The following is a 20,835-nucleotide window of genomic DNA, read 5'->3' on the forward strand; positions in this document are numbered from 1 at the left end:
ATCCACTTATCTCTCGATGGGAGTGTTTACTTTTCTAATCCAAATTGTACACTGGGAAAATGTAGTGTTGTGTTATTTGAGTAATAGTGTTGTTTACAGTTGACCATTTTGAGAAGATAATTTGAAATCAAGATTATTAATGATTTTTAGAACTTTTATGTAGGAGCTAGGTTGATGTTCAAGTTTCAGAAAGGTTTGATTTAATTGATGTTTACTCTTAGAAGTTTTTCAGATCATTTTTTTTCTACAATAATTTTCTGGCTTTTGCAGTCTGACCAGTGACTTGAGAAATAATATTGGAGCAGGTTGTGTTTCATAATGGTTCTTACGTATATAAGAAACCAAAAATAATTACAGTTATCATGCACTTTATTGGGTTCTTGCACAAGGTCAGGCATTCTGCTAAATACTTTATATACCATTCTTCAATTCATACCACAGTCTTATTAGGAAAGTATTATTGCTCCTGTTGTGCATAGGAGGAAACTAAGGCTAATGATGGGGCTAAGTAACCTTCCCAGGGTAACAAGACCTCAGGCCAGGGTCAAGATTCAAACACTGAGGGCGCCTGGGTGGCTCAGTCGTTAAGCATCTGCCTTCGGCTCGGGTCATGATCCCAGGGTCCTGGGATCGAGCCCCGCATCGGGCTCCCTGCTCGGCGGGAAGCCCGCTTCTCCCTCTCCCACTCCCCCTGCTTGTGTTCCCTCTCTTGCTGTGTCTCTCTCTGTCAAATAAATAAATAAAATCTTAAAAAAAAAAAAAAGATTCAAACACTGACTACCTCCCAAGCCCCTGGGTTTTACACCCACGTTCTACTGTACATGATAATAAAGCACCCATCTCCTCTCACCTGTAACCCAGAGGAACCAAAATATCCACGATTGAATTGCACTTTTTTTTTTTTAACCTATTCGCAGGGCTGGATGCACAATATGCAGCACAGTGGAAACTGAAATACAGAGCCCCTTGTTCAAAAAGCAGGAAGGAAAGTGCTGTTAAAATTAAAATATAAAACCATTTCCTTTATTCCATGGGTCTCTCTTTCTTGACTTCCCCTTGTGTTTTTTTATTTGCTGTTTAACTTCAGACTGAATAAAGAAAATTAGAATTTTAAAGTATTAGCATGAGTTTTACTGCTCATTGTTATATTGTGCAATTGCAGTTGTAAATGCAAATATAAGACCACGTAACTCATGCGGAATCACCAACACTACACAATTTGTATTTTGTAGCTTATATGTGCCTATGTATTTCATTCTTAATGTGGAAACACTGCACAACTAACTTAGCTGTTTTAATTTCGCTTCTTGATAGGTGTGCAGTCTCCTAATATTGTCTACCTTCAGTGTTCAGATGAGGGAGGATCAAAAGGAGAAGGAATTATGGGTTGCCCTTTCCCTTTCTTTCTCTGTGATGAATTTCAGCCTAAATCTTTGGCTAATACGGGAAAGAAATACGAGTAAGAAAGGACATTGAAGGGCTCTTTGGTTGTTCATGTTTTCTTGGAACTGCCTTCTTTCTGCATTGGAAGCAAGTTCTGCTTCACATGAAAAGTGCTAGTTCCTGGAGCTGTTAGTGCCCTCACTCGTTCATAGACGTACTTAACCTTGCCCTCGCCTCTAGTGTTGGTAAACCCCCATGTACTGCGTGTCCACCAGCATTCTCTACTCGGGGACCATCAGCGACACTATATGCAAATGGGGGTGAACACACATATTGTACTTATTTCCTCTGCACACGTGCACACTTTGTCACCTTATTGGACTTCACTTATATTGCCCACTTCAGAGATAAAATTATTAAGGATTTTAAGGTGGCAATGTCAAGAAGCAGATAAAACAAGCAAGGTGTCCTTTTGAGCCTTGGGGCACCGTACAGCTGCTCAGATTGCACAACATGAAGCTGGTCCTATCTATATACATGTCTCAGGCTACCTTTTTGTGACTTTTCTCCTTTTAATGCTAACTTTGACATTTATTATTAATAGTAATTAGGGGTGGAGAAAAGAGATACATCACGGAATTTGTTCAGACCCCTAAGACCTTCAGAAATTTGCCTTGACCTTGAGGTGGGCCCATGCAGATAGCTCTCTCAGGATATGCTCTGTGAGAGATAGTAGAGTTGGGTGCTTTTGACTTAGGATGGCATATTTCTGTCAGTTCTCTAGAAACAGATGCAGAGTGCATCACTTGGTGAAAATACCACACCACACACTGCCCCTATGTCTTTTCATCTTAAAGGACTTGATGGTTGAATAAATTTATAATAATAAAGTTTTAAAGTTGGAGCATTTATCAGAAGAGCACAATTAGATTGGTGCAGGCAGCTCAGTGGGATAAGGCCCATCGTTGGGAGGGACTAAAAATTCAAGGCATACGTGTCAGAGGAAAGCCATCAAAGGGATGGATCTTTTTCCTAGGCACGATCATGCAGTCTTCCAAGTAGCTTCTGGTTGTTCTATCCTGCCTTTTGTTTCCTTTGTAGAACCCTGTTTTTTAGGGCCCAGTGCTTACTTGCTATGTTTGGGGTGTAGAGAAGATTCCTCTCCAAATGTTTCTCTAATATCTTTGCTCTGCTTAACTATGTCATCAGTTTGCCTCTGTCCCTTACTTCAGCAGGAAACCCTCTTGAGTGCGTTCTTCCTTAGGATTTTTGAAGCCCAGCCACCTACCACGAGTGTATTTGACCCAAGGAAAAATTCATGCAGATTTTATTTGCTTAAATTCTGACCATTGACAATTGCCTTCATATTAAAGCACCAGACACAGAGGTTATCCCAAGAGTTCTCTCCTGCCACTTGGTAGTACTGATTCCATAGTTTGGGAATCCCTGCTGACATACAGCCAGGTTTAGAGGTCAGTATTCCATCCTGGAAACTACCCTACCCTCTCCAGGTGATTCTTCCAAAGTCTCCATTACTTGGCTTAAGGAGGGGAGAAGGTACAGAGATGCATAAGTGCTCTAGCTAGTCCACAGGAATGTCTTCTCATTAGTTTGCTTCAGTCAGTCTCCATGCTTCTTCTACAACTTTGAGCTAGGTAGTGGATTGAGGTTTGTGGGACCAGAAAACTGGTCCCCTTTGAGCAGCACCTTCAGAGGTGGCCTGGATCTTCTCTTTAGAATCATGGCCACTTTGTCCCTGTTGTTCTCAGCTTTATGGTTTCAAGAGAAATTTAGAGTTTCAAGACAACTGTTGGGAGTCTTACTTAACATCCTGCTAATGAAATGTGGAAGTGAATACTTCATATTTTACTTCTCCTAAGATGATGTCTTGCTACTGAAACCATGAGCTTCTGGAAATAAAAGTTTAATTTATAGAAGTCATCATACTATTAAAAATTTCAGATGTATGAATGAGCTATTTCTCTTTAAATTTTACCTTCTTCACCCACTAATTTTCATACTGATAACTTTTCTGCTCTTTAAATCTTCAGAAATATTTCATTCCCACCTCTTGGGAAGAGATGTTTCCTTTAATGCCATTGCAAAAGTATGTACATATAATACCAATAATGTATATATGTAAATGAATGAAAATATGAAATGAAAAAAGTTACCTATGGATGAAAATTAGTAGCGTTTAAAATACAACATGACGAGATGGTGTATTAATTCACTCCTTATAGTAATCCAGAAAAGCTTTAATAAAATATTAATTTGAAGTAGATTTCAACTGCCATTTGAGAATTTGTGTGTATATTTGTGAGATGTTAAAATGCAGACTTGCTCTTGTATGTGTCTGTGGTTCATGTCTCTGATAATGCAAGTGGACATTTCTAGCATTTTAAATATTTCAATCGATTTATCATATAATATATATACTGTAATATACTGGAACAGTCTGCAGAGATATTAATTGTATAACACCCAATTTATTTTATTGTTCAGCGTTTGGAAGCTCCTGAAGACAAGTCATTTGGCCGTTCGTTAATGGAGACTGAAGTAAACCTGGACAGTTACCAAACAGCTTTAGAAGAAGTACTCTCATGGCTTCTTTCTGCTGAGGACACATTGCAAGCCCAAGGAGAGATTTCTAATGATGTAGAAGAAGTGAAAGAACAATTTCATACTCATGAGGTAAAGCAAAACATCGATTATGAAACAAAGCTCATGACTTGTCATTATGGCAAGTCTCTCTTGTTATCTCAATTACTCTATAAGATCTTTGTGTTTTGGTAATTTAGTTTTTGTTTTGAGATGGAAACAAATGTTTATGGGCATGGGATTCCACCAGCCAGCATTTGAAGTTCTGCCTTGAAGAATGACACTTGAAGTTGCTGAGATCTGATTTTTGCCAGTGACTCATTGCAGGGATATGAGAGCCTAGCTCACTTTTCTTGAGTCAAGGCAGTGCTAAGATATAACTTACACTCCAGAGTACCTGTGTGATATCAGGCCACACTACTCGCAGTGGGAGCTGTTCCTGAAATGACACACTCACTCGCTTTTTGCTCCTTTCCTGTCCTGTTTTCTGCTACTTTGGCTCCTTTGCTTGTCTCTCCAGGAGCTTTGACTTAGTAAGTCACTTGCACACAAATCCCTATCTCAGGATCTGCTTCTGCAGAAGGTGACTGAAGCTAATAATTGCCCTTAATTCAAATTAAAAACAATGTTGGGTTTTCTTAAATAAAAAATGAAATCATTTTACTGGGAATATAATTTAACTGGGCTACAAATTTAAAATTACAAAAAAACTAAAATTCAAAACCATAAGGATTTACCTAAAGTATCAACTTGTGTCACCTTCTTTCCCTGTCAGGGGTTCATGATGGATTTGACATCCCATCAGGGACGGGTTGGTAATGTTCTGCAACTGGGAAGTCAACTGATTGGAATAGGGAAGTTATTAGAAGATGAAGAAAGTGAAGTACAAGAACAAATGAATCTCCTAAATTCAAGATGGGAATGCCTCAGGGTAGCAAGCATGGAAAAACAAAGCAAGTAAGTCTTTGTTTTTAATTCCTAAAAATAGCAAGTTTTGGAATCTTACTATTATTTAGATGCAGTTTTTTGTTTCAGTTGGGATTCTCAGTTGGTTTCCAAGGTATGTAGCTTTCTTTTTTTATTAGGGGATGTTTTGGTTGGATTTTCATGTCTGTTTCATTTTGTTTTTCACTTTTGTAATTAATGTGGAGATGTTGGATAGAAGGACCATTATCTACAGAACTCTGCTTTAAAAGTTGCCAAAATTGGTGTCATAGTTAATATTTTCTCAGTTTTCTCCAAAATTTAAATGTGACTCTGGAAGTCTTGGAAGTATAAATGGGAAGCCATGCACATAACATCACCTATTAGGTACAGTTGTTAGGAAACGTCTCTTCTGAAGGAAAAACTCTCAAAATATTAAATAGTTTCTCATGTGTTTATGGAAATCCTCTTGAAAGAATGTTTCTCATCTGTGTTCGAAAATCCTTATGCAACTACTCTATGGTTGTGAATTATTTTAAGACTATATATTGACTTTATCAAAAAAGAATTTTTTGAGACATTTCTGAAAATGGTGTGTTTCTTCTAAAGGTAACAAGTAGATCTCATCATTCTGGATATGTTGCTTTGATTTATATTGTTAGGTGTGTGTATTCATGTACAGCCTATTGAGACAAGATAGATTTATTTTTAAATGAAAAGAAATGAAGTGCCACTGTGGATTTGAATACATTAAGCTAAAGAAATTGTCCAGGCGCCTTAAGTTTACTTAGCTATTATTTATGAAGATTAAAAGCTTTAAAATAGGACCAAAGAAACTCATTAGATATGCTGGGAAGATTGCTATTTCAGTACTAAATTATAGCGTGACAATAGGGAGGGGGGAGAAACACATTTTTAAACTCATGTCTTTTGAAAAAATAAATAAGGCATATATAGGATAGAATTTTCACAAATATTGGTATTCCAAACCAGGAGATACTAGTCTATACATCCTGACATCTTCCCCTGCTGTGATCATTTTGATGACGGTAGCAAACCCTGGAAGTGAGAGTCACACCCAGCCATATTAGAATGCTCGAGTTGGCCCAGTACCCATGCCCAAGGGTCAACTGATTTTATTCCACCCATTTATCATCATAAATTATAAGATGTAGAGCCTCCCACTTGTGGTCATATCCCAACCTTCTTCAGGTTACAACTTCTATTTTTACCGATCTGTGCAACTTAAACCAAGCAACCTCAGACAAAATTTGCTTGTCTTTAAAGCCCCACGGGGGAACGACTGTCCTCTTTCCTACCTTCTCTTTTCCCCATGCTCTTCTGGAGGCTTATGAGCCCCATCGTTCCTCAATCCCTTTTTTAAATAAGACTGATAATAAGGTATCACGTGTTCATAACAGTCAATTAAAGAATTGCAGTTTGAGACCGAGTTACAAGAAAACGTGAATTCAACCTAAAATTAAAATTCCCAATTTTTAATCTGTTTTAAAAAATAGTTTAATTAAAAAAACCCATCTTAAAGGGACAGCTACCATTACATGATAGATGACAGCATAGATACACATACATGGATGATAGTGCACACATCCATATTTATACACATACACATGCACACACACATACACATGTATGAATGTGTGTGTGCATGTGTGTGTGTGCTGGTGATTTCCTCACCCCCTTCCCGCTGGACGATGGAAAAGCTAAAATGGCAACATCAGCCCTTAACTAAACCTGACATCAAAAACCAGTTTGTCTTCAGGGAAGATTTGGGCACTTTGGTTTTATTTATTTATTTTTTAAAATTTTATTATGTTATGTTAGTCACCATACAATACATCATTAGTTTTTGATGTGGTCATCCACGATCCATTGTTTTCATATAACACCCAGTGCTCCATGCAGTACGTGCCCTCCTTAATACCCATCACCGGGCTAACCCATCCCCCCTCCCCCCTCCCCTCTAGAACCCTGTTCATTTCTCAGAGTCCATAGTCTCCAATTCCGCCCCCCCATCATCTTTCCCTTCCTTCTACTAATGTCCTCCTTGCTATTCCTTACGTTCCACAAGTAAATGAAACCACATGATAACGGACTTTCTCTGCTTGACTTATTTCACTTAGGATAATCTCCTCCAGTCCCACCCATGTTGATGTAAAAGTTGGGTATCCATCCTTTCTGATGGCTGAGCAATTTTCCATTGTATATATGGACCACATCTTCTTTATCCATTCATCTGCTGATGGGCATCTCAGCTCTTTCCACAGTTTGGCTATTGTGGACATTGCTGCTATGAACGTTGGGGTGCATATGGCCCTTCTTTTCACTACATCTGTGTCTTTGGGTAAATACCCAGGAGTGCAGTTGCTGGGTCATAGGGTAGCTCTATTTTTAAATTTTTGAGGAACCTCCACACTGTTTTCCAAAGTGGCTGTACCAACTTGCATTCCCACCAACAGTGTAAGAGGGTTCCCCTTTCTCCACAACCTCTCCAACATTTGTTGTTTCTTGCCCTGTCAATTTTTGCCATTCTAACTGGCGTAAGGTGGTATCTCAATGTGGTTTTGATTTGAATTTCCCTGATGGCTAATGATGATGAACATTTTTTCATGGGTCTGTTAGCCATTTGTATGTCTTCTTCAGAGAAGTGTCTTTTCATATCTTCTGCCCACTTTTTGACTTGATTATTTGTTTTTTGGGTGTTGAGTTTGAGAAGTTCCTTATAGATCTTGGATACCAGCCCTTTATCTGCAGTGTCATTTGCAAATATCTTCTCCCATTCTGTGGGTTGCCTCTTTGTTTTGTTGACTGTTTCCTTTGCTGTGCAGAAGCTTTTGATCTTGATGAAGTCCCAAAAGTTCATTTTTGCTTTTGTTTCACTAGCTTTTGGAGATGTATCTTGAAAGAAGTTGCTGTGGGTGATGTCAAAGAGGTTACTGCCTCTGTTCTCCTCTAAGATTTTGATGGATTCCTGTCTCACATTGAGGTCTTTCATCCACTTTGAGTTTATCTTTGTGAATGGTGTTAGAGAATGGTCGAGTTTCATTCTTCTGCATGTGGCTGTCCAATTTTCCCAGCACTGTTTATTGAAGAGACTGTCTTTTTTCCATTTTTCCATTGCATGTTTTTTTCCTGCTTTGTCAAAGATTATTTGACCATAGAGTTGAGGGTCCATATCTGGGTTCTCTATTCTGTACCATTGGTCTATATGTCTGTTTTTGTGCCAGTACCATGCTGTCTTGGTGATCACAGCTTTGTAATATAGCTTGAAATCGGGCAACGTGATGCCCCCAGGTTTGTTTTTCTTTTTCAACATTTCCTTGGCGATTTGGGGTCTTTTGTGATTCCATACAAATTTTAGGATTGTTTGTTCCAGCACTTTGTAAAATGTCATTGGAATTTTGATCGGGATGGCATTGAAGGTATAGATTGCTCTGGGTAGCATAGACATTTTAACAATGTTTATTCTTCCGATCCATGAGCATGGAATATTTTTCCATCTTTTTGTGTCTTCTTCGATTTCTTTCATGAGTGTTCTGTAGTTCCTAGAGTATAGATCCTTTACCTCTTTGGTTAGGTTTATTCCGAGGTATCTTATGATTTTTGGTGCTATTGTAAATGGAATCATTTCTCTAATTTCTCTTTCTACAGTTGCATTGTTAGTGTATAAGAAAGCAACTGATTTCTGTGCATTGATTTTGTATCCTGCCACATTACTGAATTGCTATGTGAGTTCTAGTAATTTGGGGGTGGAGTCTTTTGGGTTTTCCACAGAAAGTATCATGTCGTCTGTGAAAAGAGAGAGTTTGACTTCTTTGCCATTTTGAGTACCTTTTATTTCTTTTTGTTTTCTAATTGCTGTTGCTAGGACTTCTAGTACTATGTTGAACAATAGTGGCGAGAGTGGGCATCCTCGATGTGTTCCTGATCTTAAGGGAAAGGCTCTCAGCTTTTCCCCATTGAGGATGATATTCGCGGTGGGTTTTTCATAGATGAATTTTATGAACTTGAGGAATGTTCCCTCTATCCCTAGACTCTGAAGAGTTTTAATCAGGAAAGGATGTTGTATTTTGTCAAATGCTTTTTCTGCATCAATTGAGAGGACCATATGGTTCTTCTCCCTCCTCTTATTAATGTGTTCTATCACCTTGATGGATTTGCAAATGTTGAACCACCCTTGCATCCCGGGGATAAATCCCATTTGGTCGTGGTGGATGATCCTTTTAATGTATTGTTGGATCCTATTAGCTAGGCTTTTGTTGAGGATTTTGAAGTCCATATTCATCAGGGATATTGGTCTGAAATTCTCCTTTTTGATGGGGTTTTTGCCTGGTTTGGGGATTAAGGTAATGCTGGCCTCATAGAATGAGTTTGGAAGTTCTCTTTCTGTTTCTATTTTTTGAAACAGCTTCAGTAGAATAGGTATTATTTCTTCTTTGAATGTTTGGTAGAATTGCCCAGGGACTCCATCAGGCCCTGGACGCTTGTTTTTTGGGAGGTTTTTGATCATTGCTTCAATCTCGTTACTGGTTATTGGCCTATTCAGGTTGTCAATTTCTTCCTGTTTCAGTTTTGGCAGCTTATAGGTTTCCAGGAAGGCCTCCATTTCATCCAGATTGCTCAGTTTATTGGCATATAGTTGTTGATAATAATTTCTAATAATTGTTTCTATTTCCTTAGTGTTAGTCGTGATCTCTCCCCTTTCATTCATCATTTTATTATTTCGGGTTCTTTCTCTCTTCTTTTGGATAAGTCTGGCCAGTGATTTATCAATCTTATTAATTCTTTCAAGGAACCAACTTCTAGTTTCGTTGATCTGATCTACTGTGTTTCTGGTTTCTAATTCATTGATTTCTGCTCTAATCTTAATTATTTCTCTTCTAGTGTGTGGCTTAGGCATCATTTGTTGCTTTTTCTCTAGTTCTTTAAGTTCAAGGGTTAGTTGGTGAATTCGGGATTTTTCTGTTTTTTTGAGTGAGGCTTGGATGGCTATGTATTTCCCCCTTAGGACTGCCTTTGCAGTATCCCATAGGTTTTGGACCGATGTGTTCTCATTCTCATTGATTTCCATGAATTGTTTAAGTTCTTCTTTGATTTCCTGGTTGACCCAAACACTCTTGAGCAGAGTGGTTCTTAGCTTCCAAGTGTTTGAATTTCTGCCAGATTTTTTCCTGTGATTGAGTTCCAGTTTTAAAGCATTGTGGTCTGAGAATATGCAGGGAATAATCTCAATCTTTTGGTATCAGTTGACACCTGATTTGTGACCCAGTATGTGGTCTATTCTGGAGAAAGTTCCATGTGCACTTGAGAAGAATGAGTATTCTGTTGTTTTGTTTTAGGGTAGAATGTTCTGTAAATATCTATGAGGTCCATCTGGTCCAGTGTATCATTCAAAGCTCTTGTTTCCTTGTTGATTTTCTGCTTAGATGATCTGTCCATTGCTGAGAGTGGAGTATTGAGTTCTCCTACAATTAACGTATTGTTATCAATATGACTCTTGATTTTGGTTAACAGTTGGGTTATGTAGATGGCTGCTCCCATGTTGGGGGCATAGTTATTTACAATTGTTAGATCTTCTTGTTGGATAGACCCTTTAAGAATGATAGAGTGTCCTTATCTGTCTCTAAGTACAGACTTTAGTTTAAAATCTAATTTGTCTGATATAAGAATTGCTATCCCAGCTTTCTTTTGAGGTCCGTGGGCATGGAAGATGGATTTCCATCCCTTCACTTTCAGTCTGGACGTATCTTTAGGTTCAAAATGAGTCTCTTGTAAACAGCATATGGATGGGTCCTGTCTTTTTATCCAATCTGCAACCCTGTGCCGTTTTATGGGAGCATTTAGGCCATTCATGTTGAGAGTGATTATTGAAAGATATGAGTTGTCATCACGTTGCCTGTGAAGACGTTTTTATAGATTGTCCCTGTAAATTTCTGTTGTATATCACTCTTGGGGTCTTTCTCCTTTTATAGAATCCCCCTTAATATTTCTTGCAGGGCCAGCTTAGTGGTCACATATTCTTTCAGTTTCTGCCGATCGTGGAAGCTCTGCATGTCTCCATCCATTCTAAATGACAGCCTTGCCGGATAAAGTATTCTTGGCTGCATATTCTATTCATTTAGTACCCTGAATATGTCTTGCCAGGTCTCTGTGGATAGGTCTGACATTATTCTGATGTTCCTCCCTCTGTACGTAAGGATTCTCTTTCCCCTAACTGCCCTTAAGATGGTTTCCTTGGTTCTAAGATTTGCAAGTTTTACTATTACATGCCGGGGTGCTGGCCTGTTTTCCTTGATCTTGGGAGGGGTCTTCTCTGCCTCTAGGACACGAATGTTTGTTTCATTCCCCAGATTAGGGAAGTTCTCAGCTATGATTCGCTCAAATACATCTTCTAGTCCTTTCTCTCTCTCCACCCCCTCCGGGATTCCAATTCTTCTGACATTGGAACGCTTCATGGTGTCACTTATTTCTCTGATTCGATTTTCATGGATTCTGAGTTGTTTTTCCCTGGCCTCCTCTTTTCCCTTTTTATCTATTAAATTGTCTTCCAGGTCGCTTATTCGTTCTTCTGCCTCAGTTACCCTAGCTGTTAGATTATCTAGATTGGACTGGATCTCATTGATAGCATTTTTAAGTTCTGCCAATTCAGCTTTCATTTCTGCCCTTAGAGACTTTATGTTGCCATTAATTGATTTCTCCATTGTAGCCATTGTCTTCACAATTGCTTAGCCTGAATTCCATCTCTGACATCTTGGTTATATCTGCATCCGTTTGTAAATCTGCAGCATAAGTCATAATCTCTGAGTCTTTTCTATCTTAGGGGTTCCTCCTCCTAGTCATTCTGTTGATGGCTGTTTGAGGGAATGTATAGAGTCCAAGTTATTAACCAGAACCCAAGCAAGATGCACCAGTTTTCTAGGGACCTTAGGCCTCTTGTTCTCCCAGCCTGTCTTCTGGGGGAGGGGCCTACTGTGCTGTTACTCAGGGCAACCCTTTTTGGGCAGACTTGCCCTGCCCCCCTGTGGTGGGGGATGGGCTCGGTGGGAACCAGTTTTTTGGGGCTTTTGTTCTCTCGTGGCTTTCCCTGGCAGCTTTCCCTGTCTTTTACACGAGTCAGAGCAGAAGAGACCATTTCCCACCCTCTGCCTCAGAGCAGAGAGACCGCAGTCTGTTCTTCAGTGAGCTCTCCAGGCCACACTATCTCCGTTTCTGTCCGTGCTGCTATAAACTGCAGTGGCCTGGGTTGTGCGCCCCTCCGCAGCGCCCCCAGTCCTGCCTCCAGGTCGGGGCACGTCTCTGCCCTTTGTGCTTCTAAAACCGCCAGCCATTCCCAGGTCGCACTCGCAACCCCGCCGCTCCAGGTTTCCGCACTGGGGGCTGCCCTAAAGTTCTTTCCCCGCCACTACTGGTCTGCGAGTTTGTGCCCCGTCCCCAGCATGAGGCTGTCGCTCACCGGCGGTGTAGGATCCCCACGTCCAGGCTCCCTCCCACTGCCGTTTATCCTCCAATATCTGCCTGTGGAATCAGGGCTCCCCGCTTCATACCTCAAAACCAACCACCTGTGATATTCTGTTTGTAGAGATCCAGATCTTCTTCCATCTCAGGCTGGTTTCGTGGGTGCTCAGAGTGGTCTGGTAGATATCCAGCTCGATTCCGGGGACCAGTTGAAATAGGGTCCCCTACTCCTCTGCCATGTTTCCTTCCTCTACTCCTGCTCTATTTATTTTAGTTCCTTTTTTGCCTTTTTAACAGTCAGGATCCTTTTGTTTTGGAAATAGATATCCTTGCCTCATGCACATAGATGTCAGCTATACACAGGTTGCATCTGAGAAATGCTATTTATCCCACAAATCATTAACAATTATCAAACAAAAAAGAAATTAAAAATATAGAGAGAGGTAACAAAATGCTCCTATTTCCACCTTACTCTAATTTGCCTAAGGGATAAGGTCTCACTTTCTTAAACACCTATTTATGTGAACTGGGGTAACATACTTCCCCCCTGTGATTCTTAGTTACTGATTGTTGAAACAACAGCACTTCTACTGTGTACCTGGCATACCTCAAAAAGATACTGGCTGAGATAGGGTATGAAAAGTAGATTGTGAATGCAAAATAATTACAAAATGCAAAGAATGATCACCATTGTAAATAAGATGGCTAGCCATGCGCTATTTAACTGTAACATTGTGGTTAGTACTTTGCCTCATATGTATTTTTCACTCTTTTTCTCCGTCTTGTTCTAATTGCCTTGTTCATTTTTTCCCAAAGTATATGATTGTGGGTGTTTTCCCTGGGTGTGAGGGAACATGTTCAGAGTGATTGAAATTACATTTGAAGTTGAAATTTTACAATTGAAATATTGAAACACTTAGAAATATGCTTTATAAAGAAATGTCAGTATGAATGGATAAAGAAGATGTCACACACACACACACACACACACACACACACACACACACACACACACTGGAATATTACTCAGCCAGCAAAAAATGGAATTTTGCCATTTGCAGTTATGTGGATGAAGCTAGAGTGTATTATGCTAAATGAAATAAGTCACTCAGAGAAAGACAAATATTGTATGATTTCACTCATATGTGGAATTTAAGAAAGAAAATAGTTGAACATATGGGAAGGGGTGGGGAGGGACAGAAGGAAATAAATCATAAGAGACTCTTTTTTTTTTTAAAGATTTTATTTATTTATTTGAGAGAGAGAATGAGATAGAGAGCACGAGAGGGGAGAGTGTCAAATGGAGAAGCAGACTCCCCGCCAGGATCATGACCTGAGCCGAAGGCAGTCGCTTAACCAACTGAGCCACCCAGGCGCCCAATCATAAGAGACTCTTTTTTTTTTTTTTTAAGATTTTTATTTATTTATTTGAGAGAGAGAGAGAATGAGAGGCAGAGAGCACGAGAGGGAAGAGGGTCAGAGGGAGAAGCAGACTCCCCGCCGAGCAGGGAGCCCGATGTGGGACTCGATCCTGGGACTCCAGGATCATGACCTGAGCCGAAGGCAGTTGCTTAACCAACTGAGCCACCCAGGCGCCCCTCATAAGAGACTCTTAATGATAGAGAACAAACTGAGGGTTGATGGCAGGAGGTGGGTGGGGGGATAGGCTAGATGTGTGACGGGTATTTAGGGCACTTTTTGTGATGCGTACTGGGTGTTGTATGTCAGTGATGAATCACTGAATTCTACTCCTGAAACTAATATTGCAATGTAAACTAGCTAAAATAAAAAAAAAAAAGTCAGTAAAAAAATCACACACACAGATGCTTCTCCCTCCTTTCTTCCTCTTTTTACTCCATTTCCATTTGGTTCTTTTCTTATTTCTTTCCACTACAATTCTGATATATTCATAGATATGAATTGATGATGAAGCTAATATGGTAAAGAAGTTTGTAAAAACATCTCTAGCCACATGCTACTTTGACACCAACATGCTACTATTGGTCCATTAAAAATCTATGCAACTAATGAATTGTTGAACACTACATCAAAAACTGATGATGTACTATATGTTGGCTAATTGAACATAATAATAAAAAAATCTTTAACAATGTTTATGAAATTGGAAGGAAAGAACTAAATGCCACTGATTGCATAATTAAAATAACAAAAACAGGACACTCTTTTTTTTATTATATGTTAATCACCACACATTGCATCATTTGTTTTTGATGTAGTGTTCCATGATTCATTGTTTGCATGTAACACCCAGTGCTCCGTTCAGTACGTGCCCTCTTTAATACCCAGCACCAGGCTAACCCATCCCCCAACCTCCCTCCCCTCTAGAACCCTCAGTTTGTTTCTCAGAGTCCATAGTCTCTCATGGTTTGTCTCCCCCTCCGATTCCCCCCCTTCTTTTTTCCCTTCCTGCTATCTTCTTATTTTTTTTTTTAACCACATATAATGTACACTGTCTCTTGACATACTCAAGTTGGAAACCTTAAGGAGAGGAGGTAAAATGATTTTTGTTTTGATGCATTTTATGCTGCGGAATACCCTTCGAGTGGTGGGAGGTGAGGGAGCAAGAAGAAAAAGACAAAACTTCCTACTGTGGAAGTGCAAAAAGGCAACTGGCACAGGGACAACAGAAAATCTTCTTCTCTATGAATAAACTCATTAATTTGATTGAAAAATGCAACCTGCAGAGAGAAAAAGAGATTTACTGACATTTCTACAAGGACTCATAAAGATAAGCTCAGCAAGTTCCATCAACTTCTCTGATAATTGTGGTTAGGACATGCAGGGGGAAAGTAAAGTCTTTGTGATGGTGGGGGAAGAAAATGAAAGCGAGTCAGTAAGGAGGCCACGTGAAGTTCTCTTCTGGTTTCCATCAGCAGGAGGCGAGATCTGAACAGTATCTGGGTAATGATACCAGTCATAACATGGCAAATCATTGTTAATCACCATCCACATTTTGAAGAGAAAAATATGTCTAAAAAATCTGGTTCAACTTTTTTCGCCACATGTCTGTTCCAATATTGAGATGAGATGACATACATGAGTGATGAATAGAGCAAAGGAGATGCTGAACACATGGTGGGTTTTCTCCCAAGTGAAGTGGCTAACATATTGCATATATGAATATATAAGTGAATGGATGAACAAATGAATTAATTCCTTCAGGTGCTTCCAGTCCAACAAATGAATTTATTGTAATGACTGTTTTAACAATGCGTAATCTCAAACTCCTACGTGTGATTTTATATCACCATTTTGTTAATTCATTTTTAAATTCTTCTAATGTTAAAATGAGAATTTCTTGGAGATCAAGGTGGTTCAAGGACAGCAAGACCAACATTACCTGAGAACTTATTAAAAATGCAGAATCTCCGTCCTCCCTCTGCTCTACAGGATCAGAATCTGCAATTTAGCAAGATCACGAGTGATTCCTAACTAAGCCCATTAAAGTTTGAGCAGCACTGATCTACTTGAAACAATTATGAAACAGTATAAATCCATACTCCTTGTTTGTAGACCACTGCTTTTATTATTTCTTGTTCCTCTTTTCCTATTAACTGAGGGGCCAAACATTTTAACTACTTTCTTAGAAGCTCCAAAAATGGTGCTGGGTGATGTCTCATTTAATCCTCAAATGTTGATATTATCTCATGGGCTGACTAATGGAATTGCAAGATTCTTGTGAAGGAATATACAATAGAGACAACGTGAGAGTACTGACAATTAATTACTGGCCTAATAAGCAGCAATAATTAACATACAATAATTCGGTCACGTTCAAATGGATATGACTGGCTGCCACAATTCTTTCTGTAAATAATGTGCAGTTAAAATGTGGAGAGTCCTTGTTCAAATAATAAAAAGTGTATGACTCTTACAGTTTAAATTATAAGTAGGAAAGCCCAGTCTCTAGAATTAATAGAAATCAGAGTAGAGGGTAGGATTTTTTGGAACAATGCTTTTACACAAAGATAAACAATGATAATTAGAAAATTAAGTTTAATCATTCATTCATCTCTCTCACTAACAATTCTTACCTACTATATTCCCAGCACTGTTTTAGATCCTAGGGAATTATCAATGAACAAAGCAGACTAACTCCCTCTCTTATGAAGCTTGCATTCTTAGTGGGAGGACACAGTTACAAAATATGTATAACTTATCAGACGGTGATAAATGATACAGGGAAAAGAGTCAGGAGATAGATTTGGAGAAGGAAACGTCATGTGTGTGATTGTACGGAGGCAGTCGGTTAGGGTAGGCCTCTCTGGTGAGTTAATGTTTAAGGAGAGCCATAAATGAAGGGAGCGAACGAGCCATACAGATAGCTGGGGCAAACAAATGGAAAGGTCCGGAGACAGGAGCATGCTGGCCATGTTTGAGAAACTGTGCCGGAGTTGACAAAAAGCACAACGATGTCATTGTACTTTAAGGACAAAAAATTGGTTCAAATTAAATTAATAGACTTTCTCAACAGGAACAGATTTTATGGAAATTGGTATTTTTATCATCTTAATTCTGATATTTCTGATCAGGAAAGAGTTCATGTTTTTGTATTATGTCTTATGTTTGATGGTTAATTAAATGATACCTCTTATTCATTCAAGAAATATTTATCATGGGTCTACTATATGCCAGGCTCTATGCCAGATATTATATAGTGACATAATTTTTTAATTTGAGAGTAGGCTTCTCTTGCCATATAAATGAATGTGATCTTTGAATGTCAGCATTCCCCATTCTTACTAGGGATAATTTAAACAATCTTCCAATCATTGTATTTAGTAGTAGTCCTTGGTTTGTGATGACATCTGCATTTCTTCATCCACTTTGTGAGTATTTAATCAGGAAGATTGAATTGAGGGTTGCCATTATGTGTTTGCCACAAAAATCTTTTGCATCCAGCCATGCACCTTCTTTATTATGTTACTGTGACTCTTTTGAATTTATACTTTCAAAATGCAAATGAATTTGTTTGCATTTTGAACTTCAATCTTATTCTGGATAGTTGAAGAATATCAATAATTAAGCTGCTGTTGAGATATATGGATGGAGGAATAAAATAGATCAGGATTTTGAAAACAATGGTACATTTTCGTCACACAGAATCCTTTTCAAACAGCACTATTTCTCACATTCCATTCGGTGAAAAAATAAATATGAATACACGTTTAATTTTGAGGGAGGGTTGAAAATTTATTTTTATTTCTGGCTGTTAGAAGGGGAACTTGGCAGGTGAATCTTTCAGAAATATTTATTGTGAGGTTGTGGACTAAAAACTGTGGCCTCCAAGACCAGGGGGCAGGGTGTAATATAATGGTAACTTTCAGAATTAGTGGGAAATTTTGAAAAATGTGCATGTCGTTCTCCTTGCTTTCTCTTCTGGCCCAAGATGGATGTCAGCGTACTAATTGGTCTGAGTGGTGGTGCTGTAGAGAAGAGGACCAACACGTTGTTTTAGGGGGGAAAAGACTCTTTATGTGATTCAGTTAGACCTTTGCCTCATTTCTTTCTGCAATGGAAACTACTCTACTCGTAGTCGTATACTGGTGGTGGACAGAAGACCATTGTCCACTGTCAGGCTTTGTAGCTGGATTTTTTAAGGTATGATTAGGACTTGGCAGACGGAGGGTGCATTAATTGAGGCACAGAGGTGCAGGGGGGCAAGGAGGGAGGAACCATGTGCGCAGACGCAGATAGTACACTTTCAGAAATTTAGAATGGGAACTGGCAGACGGTGGTGGTGGAGGTAGGGGTGGTTAAATGTGGCAGGAGAGAGGTAACAATGATGGGGAAAGTTGTACACATTTGGGGTCATTGTTTTTCTTGGATTCTTGGTTTTAAAGCTTGTATTTCACAAGGCATTCATTGAGCTTTGATAAATGTCCCAAACCTTGAGAATTGAAAACTACTAATGTGCTTCATATGGCTCATTCATTACTGCCATACAACAAAAGCCTCTACATGTGTTTGTATATGCATTACTGAAACTTTGCTTTTAAAAAAATCAATGTTGCTTTATAATTTTAAAACAATGTGGGTTTTTTTTTGTTTGTTTTGCTTTGCCTAGAATATATCATGTTTTCTGATTCCTACATTTAGTGAAACATTATAAATATTTAAAGTGTCTGGTCATTTATCTTACCTTGTCACGATATGTTTGAGGGAAACTAGGTCTCAGTGTATTGTGGTTTCTAGCATTAGTGTAAACCTTATGCTAAGAATATTTGTCTCAATAGTAACAACTGTACTTTTCATTTTGGTGAGAAGAAAGAGCAAAATTATCCATTAATGACAATCTCTATAAGATCCCACTAAATGACCTTTTTTCCTTCTATTTTTACGTCCTGATAATCACTGATATAAATGAAATGAGTAGATATAAAAGTCATCTCTAAAAAATCACATTCATACAGTCAGTATAGCATGATGGTGAAGTAGGCCCCAGGGCCAAACTAACTGATTCCCGCTTTCCCACCTTCCCTTGCTTGCCCCTTGACCCATGCATACCTTTGTTTCCTCGTCTGTAAATTGGGGCTAAGATCAGTTCCTGCATCACTAGGATTAATTACAGTAATACCTCTGTTGTCTGGCACATGATAAATATAACCTGTTATTCATACATAAAGTTATATTTAAATGTCCCAAATCACACAAGGTTAAAACTACTATTTTAGTAGGTAATTTAGTACTTATATAGTATTATTCATTTATAAATAATTCAGTGAAGACATTTTTATGTGTCCTAAACCTGTTTCTGTGTCATCTCCTTGCCTCTGGTTCATGTTAATCCTGATAGAGTCATGCTGCCTGGGCATGACTAAACGTTTGCCACTTGTGAACACCCAAGGGCTGAAGTAAAAATTATGCCTGAGTCCTGAAAACCAACACAATCATTTTCACCCCTGGATGTTCATTGGAATCACCTGGCTGGATATAAATTCCACTAATTCACATTTCTGTGATAGTTTAAATAAAAACCTGATGTATAAATGTCACCTTCATTGATCACTTTCGTAATAGAGTAAATGAAACAAAAACCCATACAAGGGGGTTAAAATAACTACATATTTAAGTATTTATCAGCATTCCCAGAACATCTAGTTGTACATAAAAAATTTTTTTAAAGATTTTATTTGTTTATTTGAGAGAGAGAATGAGATAGAGAGAGGGAGCATGAGAAGGTCAGAGGGAGAAGCAGACTCCCTGCTGAGCAGGGAGCCCAATGCAGGACTCGATCCCGGGACTCCAGGATCATGACCTGAGCCGAAGGCAGTCACTTTAACCAACTGAGCCACCTGGGCGCCCCTGTACATAAAAAATTCTTGAGCTAAAATCAAAACTATGTAATCTAGTCACTACAGCCATTTTGCTGAGATTTTCAGGCCGGCAGTTTGAATAAGTCAATAAATTAATTTTGGTTTTTATCAGTGATTTTAGTTACTAAATGGCATGCATTTGAAAGTAAAAAGTGCATTAAATATTCAGTTTCTCTAATTCATACCAGTAGCCCTCCCTTAAATCAAATATATAGGTTTTATTGACAACTTAAATCATGTGATTGTGTTTTGGGTGTATAACATGCTAATTGAACATCACTGGGGATTCTTTTGTAATCTATAAATTCACATTAATATTTTACCTCCTTTCATTAGTTGTATTTATTATTTGAGAATTGTATATAAGCAAGTAATTATGAAGTCTAGGAAATGGGGCCTGAGAACCAATCATAGTAATTTTTCATCGTAAGTCCCTAGGATTTATGAAGTCTATACTTTTACATATTTATTAGTATAGCATCTAGCATATGCTTATGTTTTGTAAGTATTTTTATACATTTTATAATGCATTTCCATAAAGCCCAAGAAACACTATTTAGGCTATCAAATAGAGGCTGAAATTAATGAAAACATATGCCATTTTGACATTTATAAATTTGTGTAGAAAACCAAGATTTCAGAAAATGCTCTTCATATTTATTCCTAAATTCCTTAACTCAGGATATCCTTCCTTATAAATATTGTGTGACATAATAAAGTATTATGGATAAAGGCTGACAAGTAAGCAATCCTTGCTATTGTCAACCTAGTTGTCTGTTGGTTTAGACCAGTACTGTCCAATATGGCAGCCACTAGCTGCATGTAGTTATTTAGTTGTAAATTTAAGTTATTATAATTAGATATGGGTAAAAATTCAGTTTCTCATTTACACTAGCCATATTTCAAGCGCACAGTAGCCACACGTGGCTAGTGGTTATCATATTGGATAACACAGATATACAACATTTACATCATTGTAAGAGCTATTGGGCAGTACTGGTTAGAGGATAAATGCCTTGCTACAGTCCAGCAGAATCTCTGTAAAGCAGACTCTGTTTGCAATGATTTCCTTCATGTTCACAGAGACATGTTCCCACAGCAGGGTATAGGGTGAGAA

The 20,835-nt window shown here is 38.5% G+C and overlaps 1 protein-coding gene across 2 annotated transcripts in view; it reads left to right on the forward strand.

The window, feature by feature from the left end:
- DMD (dystrophin) overlaps positions 1 to 20,835 on the forward strand; it is a 2,214,577-nt gene that overhangs the window by 676,344 nt on the left and 1,517,398 nt on the right. For both annotated transcript variants that reach the window (XM_027607979.2, XM_027607980.2), the window contains exons 10-11: positions 3,889 to 4,077; positions 4,760 to 4,941. In XM_027607979.2, coding sequence (XP_027463780.1) covers positions 3,889 to 4,077; positions 4,760 to 4,941 — 371 coding nt within the window. The remainder of the gene's footprint in view (positions 1 to 3,888; positions 4,078 to 4,759; positions 4,942 to 20,835) is intronic.

This window comes from Zalophus californianus, chromosome X (genome assembly GCF_009762305.2).
Source record: "Zalophus californianus isolate mZalCal1 chromosome X, mZalCal1.pri.v2, whole genome shotgun sequence".
NCBI lineage: Eukaryota > Metazoa > Chordata > Mammalia > Carnivora > Otariidae > Zalophus > Zalophus californianus.